At 37.8% G+C, this 27,001-nt stretch overlaps 1 protein-coding gene across 1 annotated transcript in view; it reads left to right on the top strand.

The window, feature by feature from the left end:
- Positions 1-27,001, top strand: part of PIEZO2 (piezo type mechanosensitive ion channel component 2) — a 283,067-nt gene that overhangs the window by 49,477 nt on the left and 206,589 nt on the right. Inside the window, exon 2 of the mRNA XM_072330043.1 lies at positions 3,242-3,337. Coding sequence (XP_072186144.1) covers positions 3,242-3,337 — 96 coding nt within the window. The remainder of the gene's footprint in view (positions 1-3,241; positions 3,338-27,001) is intronic.

Here is a 27,001-nt window from a genome sequence, read left to right as displayed (position 1 = left end):
TGTAATGTCAGTTCTTCAGCTGAAAAACAAAAACAAGTAAAAGGCTGGCAATGGAGTGTTTCTTCAACATAACAAATTCTGAGATTCTTATCTCATAGAAATTATATGTTAATACTTCCGTTCTTCCTTGGGGACTTTTTAAAGACACTAATCAGAAATATTTGCTATAGTGAATGTAGCATAACTGGAAACGTTTTGTATTATAATCAAGTTAACCCTTGTAGCTGATTAGTTTTATCTGTACAAGGTTATCATTATATGCATTTCTCAAAAGATTATAAAAGTATTTTTTTAATGTTCTCCATTACAAGACTTCAGAGGTGATTTAGGTGATTTATATTCTCTTTTACTCCTGGAAATAAGCAGAATAGACTTTAGAATTATTTTTTTTTTGTGAGCATGTATATACATGATTTCAAAGATGTATATTACGTACAGTGGGAGAGATATGAATACATTTACAGATGTGGTGAAATATTTTTTATCTCTTTGATCAAATGATTAAATAAAAGAAATGTAGGATACTCCAGCTATCTTTTATATTCTGATACAAATAATTTATGGAAATTCTATGAGTCTGTGTGATATTTTTCCCTATATATTTTCTGACTACTATATGATAAAGATGAATTAAATTGTCATTGCTTTGTTTTAGATGCCATTGTGATTCTGTCTTTAAAGGTACCTATATATATACAGAGATATGGTGTTATGCTTTAAAACAAAAATATTTCAAATAATCACTTGTGAATGGAGAATTCAATTCTTTGTATTACAGTGCGCTCAGTTTTCCCCAAGGGAAAGTGCCCTAAAGTTAAAAAAAGATAACCCACCTTATTCTAAAAAGCTGAGTTTACCGAAGGTCTTCCTTGGTACTAACAAAATTATCACATTGAATTCAGGAAGTATACACATCTATATGCATATGTATGTATACAAAGGAGTATCTTCAAAATATTTTGATAATTCTGTAAGAAACTATATGAAGATAAAGGAAGGTTTTTATGGAAAAGTTATGGTTTTTAATAGGCCAGCTTATATAGCTGCAGAGGAAAAAAGCTTTGAGTACACAGTCTCCTCAGTTCTGGAAATAGAAAGCAGTAAATTTAAAGGTAAATATAGTTCAAGAATAATTCTTCTGAAATTAATTTTGCTAATCGATTAGACAATTTTGAGGGGAGGTAACAAACCTAAAATGCTAAAATTGCAGTAACTTTGAGACAGAACTGATAGTGCAAACTGACCAATGTAACCCAAATATCCAGAAATTTCTGTGCTACCTGACTTGCTAGGAAATCATTTGTGCAGTTGCTTTATCTGTTGATAGAATTCCATTGACCTTACAGCTGCCTTGAAAAGGAGACCTTTGTGATCTGAAGCAGATCTAATGTCCAGTGAGTTGTTCTTATTGTTTTTGACTATCAGAACTTGATAGCCTATTGCAAAGGCACTCAATTAGTAGATGATGGTAGGTGTAGTTTCTCTACATTTTAGCAAGGCCTTTGATATTATTACTCCCAGTATGCTTCTGGACAAGTTGCCCAAGTGTGAGGTGAACAGCTACATGCTACACTGGATGGAGAACTGGCTGAACAGTAAAGCTCAAAGTGTTATAATGAAGGAGGCTGCATCTGGCTGGTTACTAGTGGTATTCCCCAGGGTTCAGTGTTGTGGTCAGTTCTGTTCCTCATTTCTATTAATGATCTGGATGCATAGTTTGTATGCATCCTTAGCAAGTTTACTGATAATACTAAGCTGTGAAGTGCTGTTGACTCTCTAGAAGGATGAGAGAGAGAGGCCTTCCAGAGGGATCTAGATTACTTGGAGGACTGGAAATCAGCAATGGTGTGAGGTTCAAAAATGGATGCTAAATTCTGCATTGGGATTGAGTAACGCTGGACATAAAACCAAACTGAGAGAGAAGTGGCTGGTGATAGCAGACTTAATGTGAGCCAGCAGCACGCAGTGGCATTGACAAGGCAAACCACATTTTAGGGTATGTTAAACACACCATAGCCAACTTGTTGAAAGATTTGATTATCCCACCATTATTTACCATTCATGTGGCCTCACTTTGAATCTTGTGTCCATTTCTGGTCTGCACAATATAAAAAGGATAATAAGATGTTTGAATGCATCTAGAGAAGAGCAACAAGGTGGTTAAAAGGCTGGAGGAGAATGCCCTATGAAGAGGAACAGCTGAGGATGCTGGGTTTTTAAGCTTGAAGCTTGGAGGTTGACCTCTGCCCTCCACAGCTTAGAGAGGAGGAAAATTGGAGGGAGAAGCACTCATCTTTTCTTGTTAGTATCTTGTGACAAGGTGTGTGGGAATACCTCAAATCTGCATTAGGGGAGGTTCCTACTAGACATTAGGAAAAATATCTTTATCAAGAGGCTAGTTAGAGACAAAAACAGGCTTCCTAGATAGGTGGTTGGTGGACTGTGCCTCTGCATGTTTAAGAGGCATTTGGATAACCTTCATAATAGTAATATTGAACTTAAGGATCTTTGTTGGTCCTTTACAAATGATTCTATTCTACTTAAGGATCCATGTATTTGTCAAATAAAGTCACAAAGCAGAACAGTAACTACATCGCTGCAGTTTGTTAATTTTTTATCTTGATATACATGTGTTTGATCATAGCTTTTGCAGTGGCACAGTAGCTTTTTAAAACACTAATCTCTGGAGGAAAAAATACACATGATAAATGGAGATCAAGAAACAAAATATGGAAATAGGGAATGTACTGAACTTAAGTCACGGCCAAGTTATTTTTATTTGTTTGTTACTCTCATAAATTTATTGCTGGTGGTACTAGACTGACTGAGAACACTGATCCTTTGCTTTGAATACTGGTATGTTCTTAAGGAGTGCCCATGAATTCTGATTTATGCATCTCTCTATATTTTTATGGAGGATGGTTTTCTGAGTATACAGATGAGGAATGTAAAACTTTGAGCTAGCAAATGACTTTGTCCATCATTCCATACAAAGTCTTTGTAGCTTGAGTCTTTAGTGCTAAGCTTAAGCTGTTTATTAATATAAGAATACTTAAAGAGAGTTTTAATTTCATTACTTCCTTCAAGCAGATGCTTTAAGCAGACACTTGAAGACTTGCATATAAATTATATCAAAAGTGGTGAAAAGTTTCTATGATAAATAAGAAATTCAAATGGTGATTACTCTATACTTTTTAATTATATTATCTTGATTAAGCATTATCTTCTTCTTTTTTCACAGCCTGTGCTTTCCGTTACAATGGACTCTCCTTTGTCTACCTCATCTACCTCCTGCTCATTCCTTTGTTTTCAGAACCCACAAAAATAACGATGCAAGGTAAGACATTCCTTGATTAACTTTTAAGAATCTGTTGTGGACACAGTGCCTGCAGAAGTCTTGGTTAGTAGTATATAAAGAAGTCTTGGATTTCCTCTTTAAGTGAGCTAATTTGTAACATATGCTATAAACTCAGATACTGCAGTTAAACTGTAAGTTGGCTCAGGTGCTTTAGGTGCTGAAGGGCTTTCAAGTCTGATGCTTGTGTTTCGTTTATTTATCCCCCCACAAGGTGTAGCTGGGTACTGAGAGTTTCTTTTACGACACAGTTTCACCTGGAATAGTGAAATGATCTAGGTAGAAAAATAAAGTCTCCAAAGGCATCTTACTGTGCCTAAGGGGCTGGATTTGTAGTTGCAGTTAAGAACTGAATGTGATCTCCATCTTTTTATTCAGCTATGTTTAAAGCATTTGTTTAAACACTGTTGTTACCCTGACTTTATTCAACTGTCTTAGTAAAATTAATAAATTATTTTTTGGTAGAGATGACAAGTAGCATCCATGTATTACATACCTATTTGACTTTTACAATTGTAAATATGAAAGCAATTGTACAAATGTACGAAGACAGGAACTGTCTCTATCAAATATTTCATTCCTGCTGTTCGTCAGGCACTTTCTGTCTGCATAAAGAAGTGAGTTATTGAAAGAGCAGAGATGTGTATGTAACGGTATTGAAACTTAAGGATTTGCAGTCTGTTAGGGGAATTTACAGTGAGGATATGTTTACATATTATTCCCCTAATAGCCTCTTGGACGAGATTGCAGATGACTGAATTTTAATGTACAAATGTGACATGTTCATTTCTGTTCACGCTTTCCTGATTCTACTTCAGACCACAGTGAAAAATAATACTCCACGGTGCTAAAGTAATATGGACTAATCTCTCATCTTTTTGATGTAAATAGTGTGAAGGATGATGTCCCTTAGAGAACAGTCTGGTTCCTTGACACTACCAACAAAAAAGAAACACATGAAGAACTTCTGATGCTGACTTTGCCATAATTCTACACACAAATTCAGTGTCATGGCTGTGGGAAATTTTTATCATTTTTAACCATTTAACCATCAGAGTTTCCAAAAGAAACAAATTGGATAATCTAGACTCTAAGCATAGCATTATCTGAGTTTACAGGACCTCTGTGAAATTCTTATCGTTTTTCTTTTTTTTTCTTAAAAAAAAAAAAAAAAAAAAAAAAAAAAAGGAAAAATAAACCACAGCTGTTGGGATTCCAGCAAGTTTCCCCAGACTTTTCTAGAGTGTAATAAACAGTCTTCTTTCTAAGCATCCATTTTTGTATCATGCATATGAATATAAACATTGATTTTTGTTTCCCTAAGAAAAGAAATGTACAAAAATTTGAATTCTGTGAGAAGAGTTCTTGGGGAGTCTGTTCTGCTTTAGAGTGGTGCTGTGTATCGCCTTCCTTTTTAGTGAGAGAAGCAAGGAGAAATTGCATAAATAGCTTATGAACTATTCATTAATATGTGGTATAGTGGCAGTACCAATATTGATTTTCACAAGTGGAAATATAACTTTTATTGTACCAACTTTTACTACTGTTTTCTTTAACCATTAGTGTAAGTAGAAAGGAGAGAAAAATAAAGAGAACCACCTGTATGTGTATAAGGTTTCTACTGGTGCAATTTTTACCTATCCTATATAAAGGGGGGGTGCATATAAGTAAGACTACCTCCGGATTCTCGTAGAGAGAAGCAAGGCAGAGTTAGATTTGTGCTGTGCAGTCCTATCCTAACTGATGACTCACTGTATTTCATTTATTTTAGCTAGGATGGATGTAGATCCTCTTTTTAAACATTTGAAAAACTTACCAAAATTATATCCTGCCACAGGCTTACTTCATTTAGACAAGTATCTGTATTGAATTAACCCATTTAGCATTCTTTTTTGGTTTTACTTTTTAATTATGTCCTGTGGTTATAGTAGTATTAACTGACAGAAGTATCTGCAATGTAGTTTATACAGTCTTTACACCTGAACTAAAGGTAAAGAAGTGCAAATTATTGCATGAAGGTAACAGTATTCCTAGTTTTTATACATAAATGGGATATGAGTTATGGATAGATCTAAGTCAAGTCAGATTTCCAAGAATTGCTTACAGCTGCCCCTGGTACTGAGAGCTTACAGCATGATGTTATGATACGGAATAGCAATAAAAACCATGGTGGGGATAAATCTGAATTAGACCAAATTTTGAGTCTTAGAGCATTTAAGTGTCTTGGCAGAATTATGAATAAGTTGAGAGCTAGGGCTCTTGAGATTTGGCTATTAGCTATAGAGTTCAAATATGTCACCCCTATTTGAAGGAGCCATCACCGTGAAGTGTTACTGTGCAAGAGTGAAAGAGATCTGCTTAGCATTTGTATTTCATACCTTAATTTGTGGATTTCTGTCATGTCTTTCCATACTCTTTTACATCCCCACATCATTTTACACTCCATTGCTATTGGTCAGTCTAAGAAACTAACATATTGACTTTGGGCCAGCACCTGTACCAACTGAGAAGGTGTAGCTGATGTTGACTGTATAAGTATCCAGTATTACTTTGGGCCAGTAATAATAGAGCTAAAAATAAATAAAAAAAGCATAAAAGGTAGGAAATCCCACTCTAGGTAAGGCTGTCAGTCATTTTTACAGTGCTGTGGACTAAAGTTTCTCTTAAAAGGGCTGAAGGTGACAGATGAGAGGGAAGTGTCCACTGAGGAATTTGGATGCAGCTTCCCCGTTAATGTGCAGTTATCTTGTTGTTTTTTTGCTCTTTATTTTTGCTGCCCCTTCTCTACCACAAGAAGTGACTGACAGGACAAACAGAGACATTTTTTGGATGCCAAGAGCAATTGTGCACACTAATCTTTTCAGAGTCAATTCAGTATGTCTGAATGTAACTATTTTGGGCCACTATTACCGTTAACCTTTTCTAATTCTCTCTCTCTCTCTCTCTCTGTGTTTGAGTCTTTCTAGAAAATCTGGAAGGATTTTTTTTTTTTTTTTCATGTCCAGAGGATGATGGGAAATAAAGGAAATCTATAACTATTTTAACTAAAACCAGCATTAAATCAAATAGTCAAAAGTTGAGTAAAACAAACTTCATTCAAAAACTAAAGAGCTCAAAACCACTGTGTGGCTATATTATTATACTTGTTTTATTTATTTCTTTATTTATTATTTTTTTATTTTTATTTTTATTTTTATTTTTTAAATCCTTTCAATTTCATTCACATGAATAATAGTTTTGGTCTTTTCATCTATTTCTGTTTTGCTTAACTCATTGTTTCTCTTGAAGCCTTGGTTGCCTTTGATTAAGTCTTCTGTAAAAGAAAATCTTCCGAGTTTTCTGATCTTCCCTCCATGAATGTTTTTTCTTCTTTGTCTTCTCCTGGCTTGCTCAACTCCCCAGTCACAATCTCTGACCAACTTTCCTACCTCTTGCTCTTCTCACCTCATCACCTTACACCTAGCAGTTATTCATTTTATGCAACTTCTATCCACTGCATTTAGGGTTTTCTCAATAGAGAAGAGACTGTAGATTGCAATTATAACCTCTGTAATTATAATCTAGAGTGGATAATATCAACCTAGATTTTTTGTTTTGTAAGAAACCTAAACGGTTAGGAACACTGGGGAACACTGGGGAAAAAAATCTATATTCTCTGAAACATTTTGGATAGTATTTACATCTTTCTTTCCTTTTTTTTTTTTTTTTTTTTTTTTTTTTTTCCTTAAATGTTTAATATCCTTTCAAACTGTAATTACTAAGATAGAACTTTATTAATCCTTGTTTGTGGAGAAGAGGCTCAGCCTCCTGTTTGTATGTGATCAGTATATGAGCTTTAAGATACCACACTGCTTTACCCATTAAAAATACCAACCTCTTCTAAAGTAAAGGAAAAACTTTCTTCAGTTAGATCTTAAACTCTGAGTTATTTGAGTTTTGGCTGAACGTGCTGTTTTCTGAAGTGTTACTTAATTGTCCATAGATTTTGCTGAATATAGGAAATTGTATTCACGAACTTTTCTGTGCAGCTGAAAATGTATTTGGTTAACTGTCTTGTTAAGCTCTATTACTTGTAGTCCTTGATATCAGTGATTAAAAAGATAATTAAATAGCAAAATGTATTACTCTCCATGAAACAAGTATAAGAAAAGCTTCATTTTGCAAATAATGTTTTTGTTTCCAGAAGTACTTTAAAACTTGAGTAGACCAATTTTTCAAGGGGTGCTGATCAGAATTGCTTTCCAGGCAATTACTTATTTGATTGTATTGTAAAGCCATGTGACTTGGGCAGTGGTTTTCTACATAAATTATCTCTAAATCAGTCACTTTGTTTTGCAAATATGAAAGGGTTCTGATCTGGAATAATCTGCATAGAATTGTAAGATTCAGAAGAGCTACAGTGCAAATTTAGATCACCACGTATAATCCAAGAGTTCTCACCACTGCATCGACCCTAATGAATATGGCAAAAAATGTTTCTACAAACATTATTTTGATTTACCTATGTCAAAAATTCTCCTTTGCTTGTGCAACAGTTTAATGCATCTGTTTTATTAGCAGACCATTTACTCTCAGTTACACTAATTTTCTAAACTTTAACACCAACTTTAGTCATCTAACATAATCAAGTCATGGATTGGGTCAGCCTACATAGCCACTGAACAGTAGGCTTCCTTTGATGGTTCTCTGAGATGACCATTTGCACATCCAAATATCTTGAATCAGATGTACAATTTTAAATCTCATGTACATTATATGGCATTGAGATTTTTGGAAATAAATAAATAAAAAGATGGGGAATTTAAGTGAATGTTGTCATGTGATACTCATGAAAGAGAAAATGTATCGTTACTCCAAAGTGTAAATGCTTGCACTTCATGGTTGCATGATTTGTAGTACAAAAATACACCGGCACCAGAGCAGACACCCAGTTCAGTTTTCAAGAATTTCTTAATGCTGCCTGCAAAAGAACTGCTGCCCAAAGTATATATGCAGAAAGGAATTGAACATCGCTTCAGAAAAAAATTAAAAAATAATCCCAACTAACTACTAAACAAATGCCAAACTCCCAAAGCTAAAATGCTGATTTCCAGCTTTATTTGGAAATTTTTAACAAAATTCACTTAGCTGCTTAAAATCTCATCCTACTGGTAGTAAATTCGATATTTTAAGCTACATACAGGTATATTTACAAAGAATGAAATGCTGACGGAACGTAACATCTTAATACATTCAGTGACAGTCAGAATGGACCTGTCCTTAATGTCTGTTTCTGTTAAATGGGGATGTTTGTAAATGTACATCTTTTACTTCATTGAAAAAAAGCAAGAAAGAAACGTTTTGATCTTTTCTTTTTAAGCCAGTTCTAACAGTTTTTTCCAGCATTATTATTAATAGGATTTGAATATTGTAGCTAATTTGGGTGCTTTCAGCTACTGTGGTTTCATTAAGCTGTATGCATCAAAGAATGAATTTGGAGGTTGGAGATATCAACGCTGATTTCAGGAAGAAAAATGCTACCATGGTTTCTGTTAACTGCTTTGTAATGAAATTCAGTTAACTGTACATCTGAATTAAGGCTTGTCATGCCTTAATTTTGTTGTAAGTTAAAACATAGGAATTAGCTACACTAAGAAAGGAGAAAGATAGGTTTATTGTTTTACTTGGCCCTTAAAAACATATTTCAATACATTCTTTATGTTTTTGGTTGGCTCCACTTGAGTTTTGACCCTTTTCCATTTGTGTTTACTGTTTCTATACTTTCAAGAATGCTATCATCCATATTTTACCACAGAAGTGATTTATTCCTTTATTACAAAAATGATTTATTACCTGTTATCCTTAAGTGCTCAGTAGAAAGTACTCTGGGCAATAATAGAGATGCTGACTCTCTATTATGGCAGGCAGAAAGCTGTTTAAGATGTCCTTAGAATTACTGTGTGTCTTTGTAGAAGCCTGAAGAATTGGTATGGAGATTTATTTATAACTCAGAAAATGCTTTTCAGCAATTAAAAATGGGTTTCTACTGGATAGAGCGTGTGTTTTCCTGTGGAGGCGTGCCAGGCTGCTACATAAACATCCTTTGGCTGAAAATAGTCCATCTCAGCTAGGTTTCTTCACTTCCAACATCATAAGTATTCTCTTGGGAGGGAACAATGGTGTGCGTTATTTATAATCCATGGGCCAAATCCTGAAGTGCTTATACATGGACGTTCTAGAAATGGACAAGTGAAAATGAAGCAATACCTTTAAATTAATCAACTTCAGAAATTGTCTTGCATCTGCTGAGCCAGAAAACTTCCCCGTACATGATAGTGTGCTCTATAACTATTTGATATCAAAACATTTTCTTAAGAAATGAGATAAAAATCTCTCCAATTAAGTGAAAGTATGCCCGTAAGAAGTATTGTGCTGACAGCACTGGGGCCAGGACTCTTGCATGTCTTGTGTTAGTGATAAAAAATACTTGTGCCTTTATCACTGCTTTGTAATGCTGTTCCCAAGTAGGCTATTCCAGTCTGAGAGGGCTGATTCTTGTTCCTGGATTGCTTTACTTTGTCATTTCCACAAAAGAAAATGTAAACAAGGACTCTCATTAAGTGGTTGATTGGGTCATGTGTCCCACTTTCATTATCATTGTTATTATGGGAGTGCTGGCTATGTTTTATTTTTATACAGCTTGTAAAAGTTTTCAAGTGTATCTTTCATCTTCTTCTTTGAACAAGTGCTAAAATAATAAAAACTTGGTCAATTATCTTCCTTATCAGGAAGTAATATAAAAAAAAACAACAAAACTACACCTTTTCTTGTTTGTACATTTTGAAGCTGAAAGGATAAAAGTGGAATATAATCTAGAAACAGTACGGTAAATTATGAGAGTTCGTTCTAAGCTAACAGTTCTCTTGGCTAACACCACTAAAGCATAAGGAGAAATTTCTGCGTGATTTAGAGGAAGACAAGGATAAAAAGTGTTCTTTAGACCTAGCAGTGGAAGCTGAGTGCTAACAAGAATGCTGTCCTGAATGGGCATGCTTCCTCAAATTTAGGAACCAATAGTGGCTCACTGAGAATGAGAAAGGATTTTAAATTCTGAATGACCTTGGGGCATATTTTTAAACTTAATTGAATGAGGAAATTTTAATAACAGATTTTTAAAAATCATATAAAAATAGCAACATTTTAGGATGTAGTATGGGACTGAGTATGGTATACTTCAGTCCTAGAACTGATCAGTCAGTCCACAGATTTTGTTGGAAAGGAAATAACGCTCAGTATACTAGAGAAGCAAAACTTTGAGATTTTGTTATGTTTTCTGAACTCTGAAGAAATCGATTATATCCAGTTAAATGGTATGCACTTCTTTTAGCTTGTTGCACATGCAAGTGCTTGCAGAATCTCACAGTTCTATCTGTCTTGGTTGTGACCAGCAGGGGTATGTGTATATTAGTTTGTTGACTTTATGTTATGTACATTTTTGTGTGTCTCAGAGAGGAGGAATGCGTCTATGTCTGGGGCCCGGGGCAGCCTGGTCTAGTATTAAATGTGGAGATTGGTGGCCCTGCCTGTGGCAGGGAGGGGGGTTTGGAGATTCATGATCCTTGAGGTCCCTTCCAACCCAGCTCACATTCTGTGATCATTCTGTGATCTACATCTACTGTAGAGTCTTGCAATTACATTGCAAGAAAAATGGCCTGGGTTGAAAAGGACCATAATGATGATCTAGTTTCAACCCCCAAAGAAAAAGCAAATAGAAGGTTAATAAGATCTGGCTGGTTTCAGATAATACTAATAACACAACAAATGCGGAATTGTTATCACAGAATCACAGAATTGTAGGGGTTGGAAGGGACCTCTAGAGATCATCGAGTCCAACCCCCCCTGCCAAAGCAGGCTCCCTACACCACGTTGCACAGGTAGGCGTCCAAGCGGGTCTTGAATATCTCCAGAGAAGGAGACTCCACCACCTCTCTGGGCAGCCTGTTCCAGTGTGCCGTCACCCTCACGTGACGGACACTATGGGACACTATAAATTGGAGATGAGTGATCCTAATAGCTGTGCAGACAAATCTTTCCCTGTTGCAAACAGTTTCTCAAAGAATTATTGACTTGTGCAGAACCAGTGTTATTTTAAAATTTGGTTTAACAGGGACAGTAACATCAGAAAGAATTGGCCACCATCATTCTTACAATCCAAAGTTAACAAAAAGCAGCCTTTAAGTTTTCTTAACCTTAATTGCAAAATTAGTTTGGGAATAGTAGATAGTGAAGATCTCAAGCATGTCAGTGTGGAGACATTTTGTAGTTAAAAATGCAGCTACGTTTTTGGAACTCCCATCTTAGGCGCAGATGTCTCTTAGAGGTGAACTCCAGACCTAACTTTGTGACCAAGCACTCCAACAAAGATCATTAAAAATAAACAGAGAATTTGCAAGGAGTGAGTAAAAGGGAGGGAAGGGTAAGCTATAAGGAAAGGCTTCTTAGAGATCAGGAAGTTTTAGGATGAAATGAGATTTGCCAGAAGTCAAGCTGACCTAAACCCTGGAAAGGAAATGGAAACAGAGTGCAAAGCTGTTCTTTACAAATATATGAATATATATATATATAATGAAAATATATATATAATGAAAAAACATGGCTGGTAGTAAAGAAGGGATGGAATAGGAGTTAAACATTGTCTAGATATGGTCAAAAGAACAGTGTGCTTCATTTCTCAGTAAGAACAGTAAATAAATAAAGAGAAAAAGGGCAAAAGTGCCTGCTGGGAAGGAGGCTGAAAAAAGGAGGGCTACTGAAGGTGAGACAGAATTAAGAACCAGGGAGTTTCAATGCTTAGGTTTTAAAGGCTGAAAAATCTTCCTGAAAGTGAGTGTAATACCCTAGATGGAAGACTGAAAATATTATCTCATATGCTCAAAGAATGATGGCATAATCTTGCGTATGGACTGCTGTGAATTTGTGTTTTGCAAACCTTAGAATAAATTTGAAAGAGAAGAATATATTAATTGGAAAAAAGGATTGAAATGAGAGTGAGTTTTCTTAAACTCATGTTGTTCAAAATAACCTAAGTAATATTTTGATAAGGGGAATTCAGGCAAAGGGCCAAGAAGGACTGTGTGGAGACTCATGCAAACAAAGATGCTAAAGATACAGAAAGAATTAAACACACCTCTTTCTCTTTTATCTTGAAATAACTTTCTCCTATTTCCTTGCGAGGAGAAATTGTTGTTTTGGGGTTAAATGGGGAGATAATGGAGAGGTAGAAAGGCTTTTTCAGTTGAACAAGGATGCTGGCACACTGTGCAATGACACTGTATATGGGGTGTACCATAGGTTAGGAATTTCCTAAGTGTCAGCTTCTAATAAAACAGTGAATGTGAAGACCATCCCAGTTTAAAGTGGAATATGGTCCATATATGTTCCAGTTTATTTCTTGTGTTCATCTGTTATAGAGGGAAGTAGAATGTGGTGATCCAGCTGATGTCTCCAAGTCCAAATTATCAGAATCATTTGTTTAATGTCTCTAACAGTCTTGTGTATAAACTATAACAGTCTGAGGTCTTGCAGAGGTTTGCTACCCACATCCCAGTTGGTTTGAGGGGTGTTAGCAGGCTCAGTTATGCTGGGCTTGAAACTTTCTGGTGATTTAGTTAAGATGATGGACAGTGTTGCAAGTCTTCGGAGCGTTATTGCAGTCATCAGTACTGTGGTCAATAGTCAGAACTATTAGGTTCATTTATGGTAGAGGAGGTATGTTTAGATTTTGAAAATAAAGCAGTAGGAAAAATACAAAACACATTTTAGGCCTACAGTTTCTCACTTTGAATACCATGTTACAACTGTATTTTATTTGTCATAAAGGAAGAGGAGAAAAAAACAGTAAATTATTAGGTGTGTTTTTATTATTGTGATTGATCTATAGGTGAGTGGAATTCCAATGAAATCACTAGTGGTTTTTTGTTTGTTTGTTTGTTTTAAAATCAGTGCAACCATTCCTATTTATTCTGCTGCTGCACTTGAGTCCAGAGTCTGAATACCTAGGAATCTGTAGAGCCTTGAATAGTGATTTAGATTCCTGTTACTTCTTTGTGATCAGTGTTATGCTTTCATGGCATAGTGTTCCTCACAAAGATAGTCCTTGCTAAATGAGCGCTGTATCCTTTTTTCTTTCCCTTTTCTTGAAGTGGTCTGCTTTCCCTTATCTTTGTTGACTGTCTGATTTAAGATGTCTGGGAATCAGGGCTTTGTATCTAAATCACCTTGTGCATTGATTGGTGTGATTGGTGCTCCTACTACTGTGTGTTATTTTTATGAGCAAAGAGCTAGTGTTGTGCTGGGGCACTGACCGGTAGTTGTCCCTTGGTAGTAAGTTTATGAACAAGAAGCCAGGAGGACATAACTTTTGAAAGTAAAAGAGTTAACTAGAAGATTCTTGAATGTTTACCAGTTGTGCTTCCAATTGTTCTGAAAATATTTAGTACTGCACTGAGCTTGGCATCTTGAACTGTATCTAGAGAAATGCTTGTGTAGATACATGATACCTTACTCAGCCTGAGAATCTGTCTGGCCATCATGGGCAAAGGATGAGGGCTGAAAACAGGAATACAGTGCTGGTCTTGGGTGTAAGTGTCCTAGTTCTCTTGGGCACCTTATGAACTACCTGGTTTATCACCTGAATGTGTTTCTCTTGATTTCCCTGCTTTCTTCATTCCTAACTGCAGGTCACTGTAATAGGAGGTCTTCATGCCACACGGAACAAGCAGGTGGAAGAGGAACATTCCTTCCTCCTCTTATTGCTGTTGTCTGAATTGCTGGCAAGTTGCCTGGAGTTGAAATCACAGGGACTGAGTCTGAAGCCTGCTCATTTAAAAGCACTCAAAATGCTTGGATTAAATTATTCATGATAATGCATTTTGTCACTACTGTTTATATTTCAGTGACAGTTACTGTGAGTTGGACTTGATAGTAAGATAAATAGCATGCAGCGGGCTGCTCATAGAGGGGATATGAGCATGTATGTGTGGAAATGAAAGCAGTAATAGTGCTGATTCATTTGTCTTGACTTGCTAGCAGCATTACCTGACTCTGTCATTAAGCTAGGGGTTGTCCATCTAATATTTATCACACTGGCATTCCAAAAGTCTTTTAAGCACCTGTGCAAACTCCACTGATGAGCAGGAGGACAGTTTTTTAGTGTGCTTTCTTTTTAATGATGCGCACATGAGGGTTTATACTGCAGTTTCAGATGTAGCTTACTGGCATTGTGATGAACTTTATTCTTCTGTGATGGAAAAGAAAAATAAATTGGGGTCTCGCAGAAATTACCTCTTTTTCAATGCAAAAGTGTTCAGCTGGTCAGCTGTTGCTCACTGCTTGGATTTTTGCTACTTCCATGGATTTGATTTATTGCATCTGTCTTAAAAACTTTAAAAAAAAAATAAAAAATTGTTTTCTGGGAAATAAATAGTATCCTGACAAAGATATATTGTAGACAGCAGCTGTTTCACTGTAATGAGAACCCTAATTGAAAGGATTATTACAACAAAACATTTCCTAGTTGTTTGTGTTGGATGATGAGTCTGAGAAGGGCACAATATAGTAGCAAATTTTAAACAAAAATTATATCTGTTTTGCTTTCCACTGGATCTTAAGAGTAGCTAAGCTGGAAGATCAGTTCAGTCCCCTGGGACCAAATCTGCTGACCTTACTCAGGGAAAACACTCACTAGCAGTGGGAAATTTGCTTCTGTAAGCCGTGCAGGAAGTGCCCTGCAATATATTAAGAAACCAAGCAAGCCCATAAGAAACCCAATGAACGGCATTTAAAAGCATTCCCATTACTTACGGAGAGAAGGAAGCAGAAAATTAATATGCACATGCTCCATAATTAGCATTTGAACTCTGGTCTTAATGTGATTTAAGGGGAGCTGTTAACTCTTGAAAATGAAGCTGTTGGTGCAGATGCAGAGCTAGGTGTGCAGTTTCTCATTACTCACATATTTCTGCTCTGCCTCCGGATGAAGCGGAGAACTCTAAGATGCAACCAACCCAAGCAGATTTGTTAACATCCTGTTCTAATTCAGAGCAGAGACCTGAATCTGGTTCTCCTGTATCCCAAGAGTGCTTGGCTAGCAGCGCTTTTCTGCTATTCCTACTGTTTTCCTTCAAATCCCTCACCCTAAATATTTGATTATTCTCATACAATGAAGCTGTTCCAGCTCCTGACGTCCTCCTAGCATCTGAGTGGCTGCTGCATTCATATGAGAAAATGGGAGAATTTCAAGATACTGAAGGCTTTCTCTTGCTGAGTTTCATGACATGTCCATGTAGCAGGTTTGTGAATCACATAAAATCCTGGCAGCAGCTCCAGAGATCATGGTCTCTTCCTCATCCTCTCTTCCCATTCCCTAGCTTTTCATCTTCCTATCATAAAAGTCCATATCAAACAGTAAGTCTGTAATATATGTCTGATCAATACAGGAGCTGAAGTTCTTGTTTGAAGAAGTTACAAAACATTTTTTGTTTAGGCACTAAACACCAACTTATATATTCCTGTGCTTTTTTTTTGAGAGTACATGTGTCTACAAGTCTCCTTTAATTATTTTTTTTTTTCCTCATGTTTTAGAATGTAACATGCATGACTCTGTTTGCTGATTGTTACTTTAACGAAAACATCAGTTTTACATTTTCTTGCTTTAATATTTACATAATTTTTAAAATAATCACAATGAATTTTGCTATATCTCCAAAATTCTCACTTTTTCAGACCATTTCAATGTAGCCTTTTTTCACTTAGTGTGGGCAGGAAAATAAATTTAATCTCCGTTTATGAGAGCTCTCAGTGAATAAGAGCTTTTGGCTAAACAAAAACAGAGGGAGGGAACGAGCCTTTCACCATAGCTATGCAGATCTCCTGTGAATTGTATTGTATCTAGATTGCTTTGAAAGTAATGCCTTCTATTTATTTCCACAGAAACTACAAAAGATACAGTGAGCACAATAATGTTATTTGATAGAGAAGATTCTCAGCTATGAAACATTATTTTTCAATGTGATCACCATTAGCCAAATTGTGCAGATGAGTTGATCAAGATGCTCTTCATTTCATGATATAATTGCTGCGTGTAGCCATTAAGAGAGTGGCTTGTCTTTCACATCACTGTCACCACTGCAGGAATACATCCACCTACTGCCTCACTGTGCTCACATCCATTGTTTGGTCTCCATAAATGTTCAGCAAAGGTTGATAAATGTGAAGGGGTGCCATTTTTTTCCACATGGAATTCAGTGACATACCTTTTCTTCATATCAGGCACCATTGTGTCAGACTGCCCCTCTGATGCCATCTGACACACAGCAACAACATGTAACAGAATGTTGGTGGGAAGGTTCAACCTCTACTGCCGTATCATCATCTGTCTCTGATGCTGTGGGCCAAGATCATAAAATAGAAGGCATCACTTTTGGAATAGCCCTGTATTAACTTGCTGAGAACAACAAAATTAGTGAGTAAAACTGATCAGATGAAGTCAGTTTGTGCAAAACCTTTTCTGAACTGACAAAAGAAAGAGTTCATATTTTCTTTTGGTTTTTGTGCAGTTCTTGAAAAAAATCTGCAATGGAAAGCAGAAACAAGGATAACAGATTTCATTGTGTTAAGCTGAGGGGGAAAGCTTGAAAAGCTGTAAAGAGGCAATGGACATCATAGGATTTCGTAGCCACAGTAGCATTCTCTGTTTTTGTGTTGGACCATTGTTAGGGCTGTTTTAATAATGGTTTATTTCTTTTTTGAAAATTCCTATAATGCGATATGACACTTGTGCAAGTATCCAAAGGAATTTACTCCTACTATTACTTCCCCCCCTTTTTCTAGACAGAGATATAAAAGAAGAAGCCAAAAATAATGGAGCAATTCAAGTCACACGCATAATGGTCACCTGTGTAAATGAAGTTGTAAAGTAAGCGGTAGCCGCAACACACAATCCTTCAATCTCAGCCATTCATTTAAAAAGCTCACTCCTTTAGAAAAACAATGATAGGGTCTGCGAGGAAACACAAGATTAATTTAACTTACCTTTTAAATCCTTCCTTTGTTCATTCATAAAATTCTGTGGCAAAACTGCTGAGGTCATTGCCTTCCCCAGCCTCACACAGGGCTCTCACAAATTCTGAGCCTGTTCTTTAATTGATCTTTCTGGGTGCACTGTGATTAAATTCTGGGAAATTGCTAAACTATGAGTCACATCATAAAAACCAATTAGCGGTTGGTTGACAGTTTGTCTCTCAGGCGAAGCCTCCAAGTTTCTGCTAATACCACATCAACGTATAGGTTATTGCTGGCAGACGGCTTGAGTTTATTCTGTAGAAGAATGTTGTGCGAAGTCACAAAGTTTATATTGGATATTGCTGATGCTAAAATAGTTTTGTCTGAATGGTGTGCACTGTCCCTGCTGGCTGGTCCTCATGCATACTGAAGTGCTGGGATGAGTGAGGAATATCAGCTTTAAAAAAATTATATATGTATATATATCTCACTGAGTAATTTGTTATTGTTGCTTGTTTGGGTTTGGTGCAGACTTCAGCAGCTTTGGGGCGTGATGGGAAGCTTGGTGCAGGAGCTGCTTCTGCAAGGTGGCACTGTGGTGTCTTCTACACAGCTGCTGTATGTGGGATCTCAGCATTCCCTCCTCTCCGGAGGATAAAGGACAGGAAATCAACTGAAGTGCCCCTTTGGGGTCGCTGTGTTCTGGCACTCAGTAAGGGGAACTCCAGGCCAGGAAAAGAGGACGCTTTTCCTGGAATGAGCTGTGTACTACTGTGACCTTTAGGATAATGATGATCTGATTCATTGCATTTCAACATATTTGAATGTTTACATGGTGTATAAGTGTTAGTTGTGTTCTCTCCTGTTTTAAAGTACGAATCTCTCATGAGTGAAACTGACCTGAAGAGCTTACGATATGAAACACTTCTAAAAGTGAAGAGAGGGAAAAGAAATGTGGCAGTGATCATTCTGGGGTGGTGTTGAGACTTTCACTTTTCCCCTCAGAAAGTAGTTATACAGTTATACATTACTAGAAGCATGTTCTTGAGCACAGTACTTTTGCTTGCAAAACTGAAAGCATAAAATATTCGGGCAAATCGAATTTGAGGTTTCTGTTTTCAGTATGATAGGTTTATGCATAATTATATGTAAAAACCATAAGAGTATAACCTGTAAATTGTAAATTAAAAATTCATCGATTCATTATTTTTACAGTAAAATTGAAGAATGCTCAGCTTAATAGACAGTGCTATAAACTCCAGCGTGTTCTGACTGCATTGGTCCACTAGTGCAAGCCCAATTCGCAAATATGATAAAGAGATGTAAATGTACAGCTAAGCGCACTCCTCTTAGTGCTTTCAGCTACAGAAACTGATAATGTTTTACTGAGCAGAATCTCTTTTAAAAGTGTTTTGGGTTTGAACAGTTATGCTAAATATTATTTTTCATGTTAGCCATGAGAAAGTTATGCGATGGTCTTTGCATTTCGTTTAGAATTTTTGAGTTCTGTTTAGAGTTAGCAGTCTGCTTCAGTGTAATCACAAAGCAAGTGATAAACAGAAGCCTTCAGTAAGGAGTTTAGTCCATAATGAAAGCATGCAGATACTGGAATCTAGGAAAAAAACAAGCAAAAAAACCAGTTGCGTGTAAATACTGACAAGCAGAAAGATCACTCATTCAGTTTCCTGAGATCTTGCTATAGTCTTTTACAATCTTAAATTTTGCAAGGAGAAATATCATATGTAGTATGCCGTCAGACTGACTGAGCAGCACTGAAGTGTGAAGATATATTTAGGAATTAGATGGTTGGCTTGGCTCCTGGTCCCATGCAGAATGCACTCTGGGTCACTCTGCTAAACTCTCTGCTGCTGCTGCAACTTCTGCTGCTCCTCTCTGAAATTTGGCTTCATTGTCCTCATGCTGTGCTGTGCTCTGTAGAATGGGTGCTCCCTGAGGCACAGTGAGGCTGCGATTTGCCACTCATTTGCCCAGAAACCTCATACCACAAAGCTAGAAGAGCAGGTGGCCCTCAATCAGTTGTCTCAACAGTGAATTCCTTGTGTCTGCCCTACATGCAGTTGATTTGTACTTGTAGAAATGTTCTCATCACAATGATATCATCTTCAGCTTCTTATCTTAAGTTGGCCTTAATTGTGTTTTTTTTTGCCGTGGCTCTTTCAAATGCTCTTACAGAAAAAGCTGTTATATATACTACAGCACTCTGTAGTGTGTAGTACAGCCATCACTACCTTGACAATTATACTTGCCCTCAGTGCTGTGTTTTTCATTCAGTGGCTTAGGTTGGAAGGGATCTCAGATCCCACCCAGTCCCACCCTGTGCCATGGGCAGGGTTGCCCCCCAGCAGCTCAGCTGCCCTGGGCCCCATCCAACCTGGCCTTGAGCGCTTCCAGGGATGGGGCACCACAGCTTCTATGGGCAACTGTACCAGGGCCTCACTGCCCTCTGGGTAAAGAATTTCTTCTTAACATCTGACCTAAATCTCTCCTCTTTTAGTTTAAAGCCATTCCTCCATATTCTATCACTCTCAGACTGTGTAAGAAGTCTGTTCTATCCTGTCTGTAAACTCTCTTTAAGTCCTAGAAGGCCACAGTGTGGTCTACCCAGATTCTTCTCTTCTCCAGGCTGAACAAACCCAAATCCCTCAGCCTTTCTTCTTTTCTCTGGGTTTCTCATGTATGTTTTCAATTGGAAATAGTAATAATAAAGTATTACCAGTCATTATTATTTCTAAAAGTTACTGCAAAAGTGTGCAAGGTGCCGTGTGGACTCACAGACCTATATATTCTCTTCCACAGTTTATCTACTAAAAGTTGATGATATGGTAAAACTCACCACTAAGCAGGGGTTCTTTTTGTTGCTTGGATGATTTGAACTGCATATTTATAGCTGATGTGTGTTTGTGCTTTAGGTTGTTTGCATGAAGAACACTTGTTGGAAACACAAGACCTCTTTCTGCTGCACCTGCATGGTTGCAGAACATCAGTAGTACCTTAGTATACCTGGAAGTGGTCTTCACATAGATATGTAGACATTTTCTTCTGACTTTACTTTTAAATGCCCCTTGTATAAATACAGAAAACAATGGATGTATTATAACATATGATACCTATGTAGACAACGATAAAGTTTTGTATTACTGTAGGAAAAGAACAGCTCCCCAACAAATAAGATGCTTGTTCTTGTACAAAGATTGCTCTTGCTGCTCAGCAGCCAAACAGGTGAGCATGGCCAGGGAAGAAAGGATTCTGATTTTAGATGGTGGTTCTGAAGCAATGCCGCTGGGACTATTTCAGTGTTTACTGAGACTTTGCTGAACTATCAGCCTTCCTAAAATGAAGATTGCATAGGTCTGATGCTTTCTACCAAGATAACTCTAATTATCATGTCTGTTGTGTTGTTGTTTTCTTTTTCCCCCAGCAAATTGATTTTTGAGAATAATTCATGTTTCTTTTCCTTCCATATTTTTCAAGGTGGGTTTTCCCTGAAGTATTCCCACCCGGAAAAGTATTTCACTTAAAATCACGTGTAGCCATAAGAAAAGATGATACAAAGACTATGTTAAATTTCTCTTGCAGTATCTGTTTTTGTTCCTTTGCTTTTGTGGATTTGTGTTTTTTACAGTGGTTCTTCTAATTGGAGGTTTGTTTTGGTGAGTTTGTCTCTTATTCTAGGTAAAAAATATAACAGAATGAAGCTGAAGTCCTGTGCAAATACTCTGAAACCAGTAGCAAAAGTTAGGGTTGCTTTGCAGTCCACTGATATTTAGAGTATGTGTTTTTGCTGGTCATGGACCAAGCCTCACATATTTGTCTTGGTTCACTAGATGTTCCTGTTAAAAAAAATAAAATAAAAACTAGTCTCAGTAGGAGATTCAGAATTGTTTTTAATATTAACAGCTTCTCTGCTTAGAAAAAAAGATACAATTTGCCTCTGTTTGCAAGGTAAACTTGAAGGAAGTGCTGAATAAAACAACAAATTCCCTCAGAGCCTCCTTCATGGCAACATTCATTGCAAAACTATTTCTTGTGACGTGAATTAGGCAAGTAACTCAAAGCAAGTCATGAAGCCCGGTTGCTAAAGCAGTGCTGTCTAGAAAGAGCAACACTTCTCAGCAGGTCACATTTGCTGCTTTATGGCCCACTTGTCCATGCAGGCTGTCTTGAGATTTTCATGCTGCTGTGGTAGAGTAGGATAAAAGTAGCAAGAAAATGGTATTCAGACATCTCGCAATCCCCTCCACCCTGCTAGCAGCTCACCTCCATGTGCCACAGGCACAGCTTCTGCTGTTTTGCCGTGGTTTTTGATGCCTCTGGTGCCACAGTAATTAGTACTGCTGTAATTGCTGCCATGTCATTTAATGATAATTCATGGCACCCTGCTCCACGGACTTCTGTGTGGCACGTGGCAGGTGGCAAGCATACAGGGACCTTCTGCTGGCATTTGGTGGTCTGTGGCAGCAGGGCTATAAAAGCATCATGGAAATATTTAATTATGGGTATTTGGTATCTTTGTCTTCTGTGGTGTACCGTTTGGGACTCAGTCTGGTTTTGGTAAATTATGCTTATTTTGACAGTTGGGTTGATACAAATAAAGTAGTATAAACACTGAAGTTCACCTCCATGAGGCACATACTTGTTGTGGACTGCTTCTAGCAAGGAAGTGCAAACATGTCAATAACTGTATCATAGTAACTCTTTGTTTCGCAGATAAGCATAGGACATAGAGCTGCCAACATTCTTGGACATAAACAGAGCCTGGGAGTTTGCTCAGACACTCACATTTGTAAGCAGTAAGCCAGAAAACACTGATGTTTGGGCTAGATGATCTGAGAGGTCTTTTTCGACCTCAAGGGTTCTATGATGAGAAATTTTCTTCTATGCATTCCTTACTCCGTCCATGCTAGTGAGTATTCGATAATCTGCACCATACTACCTTTTACAATTATCTGTAATTTCATGTGCTCTTCCTTGATGATAAGTCATTGCATGATGGGGATGAACATTACCTTTTTGATACTACCTAGAATTTATTCATGCTCATAGCCTTGAAGTGTGAACATAAAAGACTGACTGCTTTGGAGGGCTTGTGAGTTGGTTTCCACAGAAGAAATCATCCTAGCATTTTAAAGCTCAGTTCTGTAACTACAGGAATGTTATATATGTATATATATTCACCCTTTTTCTTACTGAACATATAAATCTACTTTACTAGCTGCTTTTCCTGACCTCAAAGAACAGTCAGAAAGAACCTGAAAAGATTCTGAAGAAGTGTGATAGAGAAGGCTTGATGCACTTTTTTTCCAAGTTTAGTGAAAGCATTGCCCGAGCCTCCAGTTAAATACAGAATTAAGCATATGATATATATCAGGTTGAAGCAGAAATGCCTGAAAAAGATGTGCTTAACTATAGCAGAATGGGGGAATTTTTGGAAAGGCTTTATGGTCCAAACAGTTTTGATGATTTATGCTTGCAGAGGATCTGACCCTGTACCATGCAGTAAGATCTCCTACATTCTTCACTTTGTTTTTCTGTGGAACGTTTTGATGCTGGTGATATTTCTTTGTCATTTAATTTCCTAAGAAATTCTGTGAACTCTGGCTTGGGTCTAGATCAAGAAAACAGAGAGTGCTGTAATTTTTCTCCAGACTCATAGAAAGGGAAAAAAACTTGCAGTTTGTGGGGAAAGGAGTAGGCTTAGACAGTCTGCTGCTGACATTAATGCCACATTTGTTTTGTCCATGAGTCAGTAGTAGTTGGTGTGGTAAAACCTTTCTAAAATCAGAAGCAAGGACTTCAAAACTGTGCTTACTCCTGAATAAAGTCTGTGTTGTATCCTCTTTAATGACACAGACTCCAGTTCAGTGACGCAGGTAATTTGTAAAAAGGCACCTAAGTCTTAGAAATCATGGGATTTGGGTGCCAAGTCATGATTCTCTGTATTTCTTTAATACCTCAGAATTTGATGTCATGGTTAGAGCTGTTTCACCTGTGCACCTTCATATGGAGCTGTAGGTAGGGAACTTGGTGTTTGGGGCAACAATCTTCTCTGTTTTCTCTCTTTTAATTCTCCATTTCTGTACCATGTTCGATAACGCAGAAGCAAGGATAGACCATTATCTCTATTCATACATCAGAAATTCACCTTTGCTTGTGCATTAGGGAGGCTGCTACTAAGACTGTGAAGGGCAGTGATGCTAACTTATCATTGAGGAGCTTTACAGGAATCACTGACACAGTTTTCATCCTCTGCCTCTATCCTTTCTATTGTTTGATGCATAGTGGCTTTTAGTCAGGATATTCAGAACTGATTTGCCAGATAACTTTTCCTCAGTGGCTTATTCACATCATGAATCAATTTCTTTACTTGAATATTCCATGTGCTAGTTATTGATATCTCTTAAATAAAACCCTTGGGGGTAGCTTGTAAGTATATCATTAGGAATTCTATAACCTTCAAAATGAGCAGATTTTTATACCAAAAAAACTGAAAAAATTGTATTAATCATAGCTATTAATTCTTGAGGACAGGAAATATGTGACTTTACAAGAGACCTTTGGGTCTGTTCTGTCTTCCTAACTAATTATGTCTCTGAGTATTTTGAATTCCACAACTAATATCCACTTATCCTATATGTTGATCAACAGTGGCTCTCCTGTTACATCAAGATAACTCAGTTGTCAGGTGAGTTCTTATCTCATTGCTGACCTGAATAGATTTATTTCAGTGGTGAATATGACTGAAGTTGAATCAAATAAAAATATTTAGCAGAAGTTAGCACTTCTCAATGAATTTCACAGTATATACTTTACAGCTGTTTGGAATTGGTTATGTGTTTGTCATAAGCCAAATTTATCGCCACTAACCAAACTGTATTCCGCTACCCAAAATAACCTGAAACCACAAACATTTTGTTCCTGGTTCTTGGTGATTCTGGAGTGTGTTTTACAAATGGATTTAGTACCTTTACCTTGGCCCACACTGTGCTCAAAAGTAAGGCCATTTTGCTGTGTCCACATTCTTCATCTATGGGTGTTGGAGGAAGTGAGAATAGAGTCACTTAGGTGTGAATAGGTGGGCTTTCTAAAGTTATTTGTTCTTGTTCTCATTGAAGAAATAATGGAAAAAGAAAAAAAGGAAAAATAAGCAGTGGGAGGAAAAAAATCAGCCTGCTGGAATGCTTGCAGAGTGGCACAATGGTGGAGACAGGAGGCTGAGGCTGCATGTGCTTGGACTGTAAGCCACAAGGACAGATAATTGCCATTTTGCAAATCTGCATGTGAAAAATGTTTTTTGTAGAGAGCTGTTAATTAACATGGATCTCTCTCTTATAGGTCTGTATTACTTTTATCTATTTTGTCTGTGGAAAAATCTGTTAACTGGGGGCAGTTTGATGTTCCAGTGTTTTATTCTGTGATCCATGTTCTGGCATACTGAGAAAGGTATCTGTAAGAGACCATGCCTTTTACATTACTGTCTCAAAGTCTGCTGAAATGGACAAGTTCAGGGAAGCCTGGCCAAGGTTCCAGAGACACACAGAAGGACAAGTCCAGGCAAGTCTGAACCACGGTTCCAGACCCCCTTTGTTTAAGGGTGACATGACAGATGACAGACAGATGACAGATGGACAAGTCCGGGAGCTACGAAAGGGAGATAAGATACAGATGAATGGCCCTTAAGTGGTCTTTTGTGTGGGCCTATCTCAAGGAAGAGGGCCATCTCCGAGGTATTCACAGGACTCTGACCCAAGCCTTCCAGAAATGTCCCGAAGGCTGGGAAGAAGTAGGATAAAAAGAGCATGGACAAACCATGGATTTAGGAGAGGTTTTCTGACATCAGATGCCTCTCTTCATGAACAAGGAGGTTGTCTGACATCAGATGCCTCACTACGTGAACGCCTGCATGCTGAAGAAGATGCATGCATGAAGAACTCTTAGGCATCTGGCTTCAGATTCCTCCAACGTCTCCCTACGACGGACACCGGATTCACCTGGGCTTGCTGCTCGAGACTCTGCTCCGTGAGACCTCGCTGCCCGAGACCCTGCTCCGTAAGACCTCGCTGCCTCCCGATACCTCGCTGCCCTTTCTACCTCCCGCTCTGCGCTGCACCGATCTGCTGCTTGCGGCCTGACCCTCTGCTGCGGCTCTCCCCTGCGCTTGTTCCTCCTGGTCCAACGAAACGACGTGCAACGGGACGCTGCTGCGTTCAGGAGGTGGCTTTCCCCGCTTTCCGTAATTCTTGCCTTTTCTACCTTTCCTGTCGCCCACTTTCCCTTCCCTATCACCCTAATTTTGGTATCCGCCGCTCTCCCTTCCCCATCCCCTCAGCCGTCTATTATTCCCAATAAACTGGTCGGATCAACATTTGAATGCTTCTCTTCTTAATCTCACGCCGAGCATAATTTATCAAAAGAACCTTGCCTCACTCCTCAATTGGAGCGAGACAGTATCACAGCTCAAGAAGATGCTTCTGAATGAAGGACACTGTAGTATAGCTGGGGGCTTGGTGTGCAAACACCACCCTTTGCCATACAGCAGTGGATATCCCTGATTGAATGAGTAAAACGGAACATGCAAATGATTCTCTGGTGATTCAAAAATTAGGCCTGATGTCCAACAAATGTTTCCATGTCTGTTGAATGAGACAAATAATGTACTACTCTTTGGAGTCCATTTGCATGGCACAGTTGATTTCACTGAACTGAAAAATGTGATTATCAACTTTCTTAACTAATTCAGTGTTTAGTAAATAACTATTTACATACATGCAGGCATCTGTTCTGTGGAGTATTCCCAGTCTTACCCTGATCAGAATAGCCTTTGTAGAAAACTTGATATTTTATGATAAAAATCAATACACAGAGAACTTGTCAGGTTTCTGTTACCGTACCATTTAGAAAAGCTGTAGTACTTTTTACCAAGAAATGGAGATTTTGACATTTAGGGTGAAAGCAGTGGGATTTTGACTTTCCAGTTAAAAAAGTCCCAAAGAAAGCAGATACCATCCATGAAAAGTTTTCATCTTTATGTCTTTATGTGCAGGATTTTCTAGAGATACTTTAGGCAGCGCTGCCGCTCTAGTGGACCTCTGGATAGGTGGATCCAAATTAGCCTTCTATCATGTGCAGACTGGTGTACATTTCTGCTATGTATTTTTAGTTCTTGTCCATCTGCTTGACAGAAGAAAGCTTACTTTGTGTTTCACACTTGAAATGAGAACTGAGGTAATTTATGAGACAATCAGGAGAGAAAAGCAGTGTAAGCACGTGTACTTCATTAGGATCAATACCTGTAAGAGCTAAAGTATGTCCTCCATCAAGCTGGACTCTGTGAGGAGAGTTTCATGGTATAACCCTCCAACCTGGCTGCCAGTCATCTGGCCTGGAAAATGTATTACAGCTTACTGCAGCTTGTTCTTTCTTTCCTGTCTTTGCATGCTGTGTTTTCTTTCTCAGGGCAATCCAGGGAGAGCCATACAGATGGCAGCTGCCTTGAACCATAGTCACAGCTGTTGGAGCATGAGAGGGTGAAGGGCTGCTAGAAGGCTTTATCTGTCTCTACAGTACATTTACTGTGGATAGAATTGT

This window comes from Excalfactoria chinensis, chromosome 2, assembly GCF_039878825.1.
Source record: "Excalfactoria chinensis isolate bCotChi1 chromosome 2, bCotChi1.hap2, whole genome shotgun sequence".
Taxonomy (NCBI): domain Eukaryota; kingdom Metazoa; phylum Chordata; class Aves; order Galliformes; family Phasianidae; genus Excalfactoria; species Excalfactoria chinensis.
This window is presented reverse-complemented; position numbering and strand designations above follow the sequence as displayed.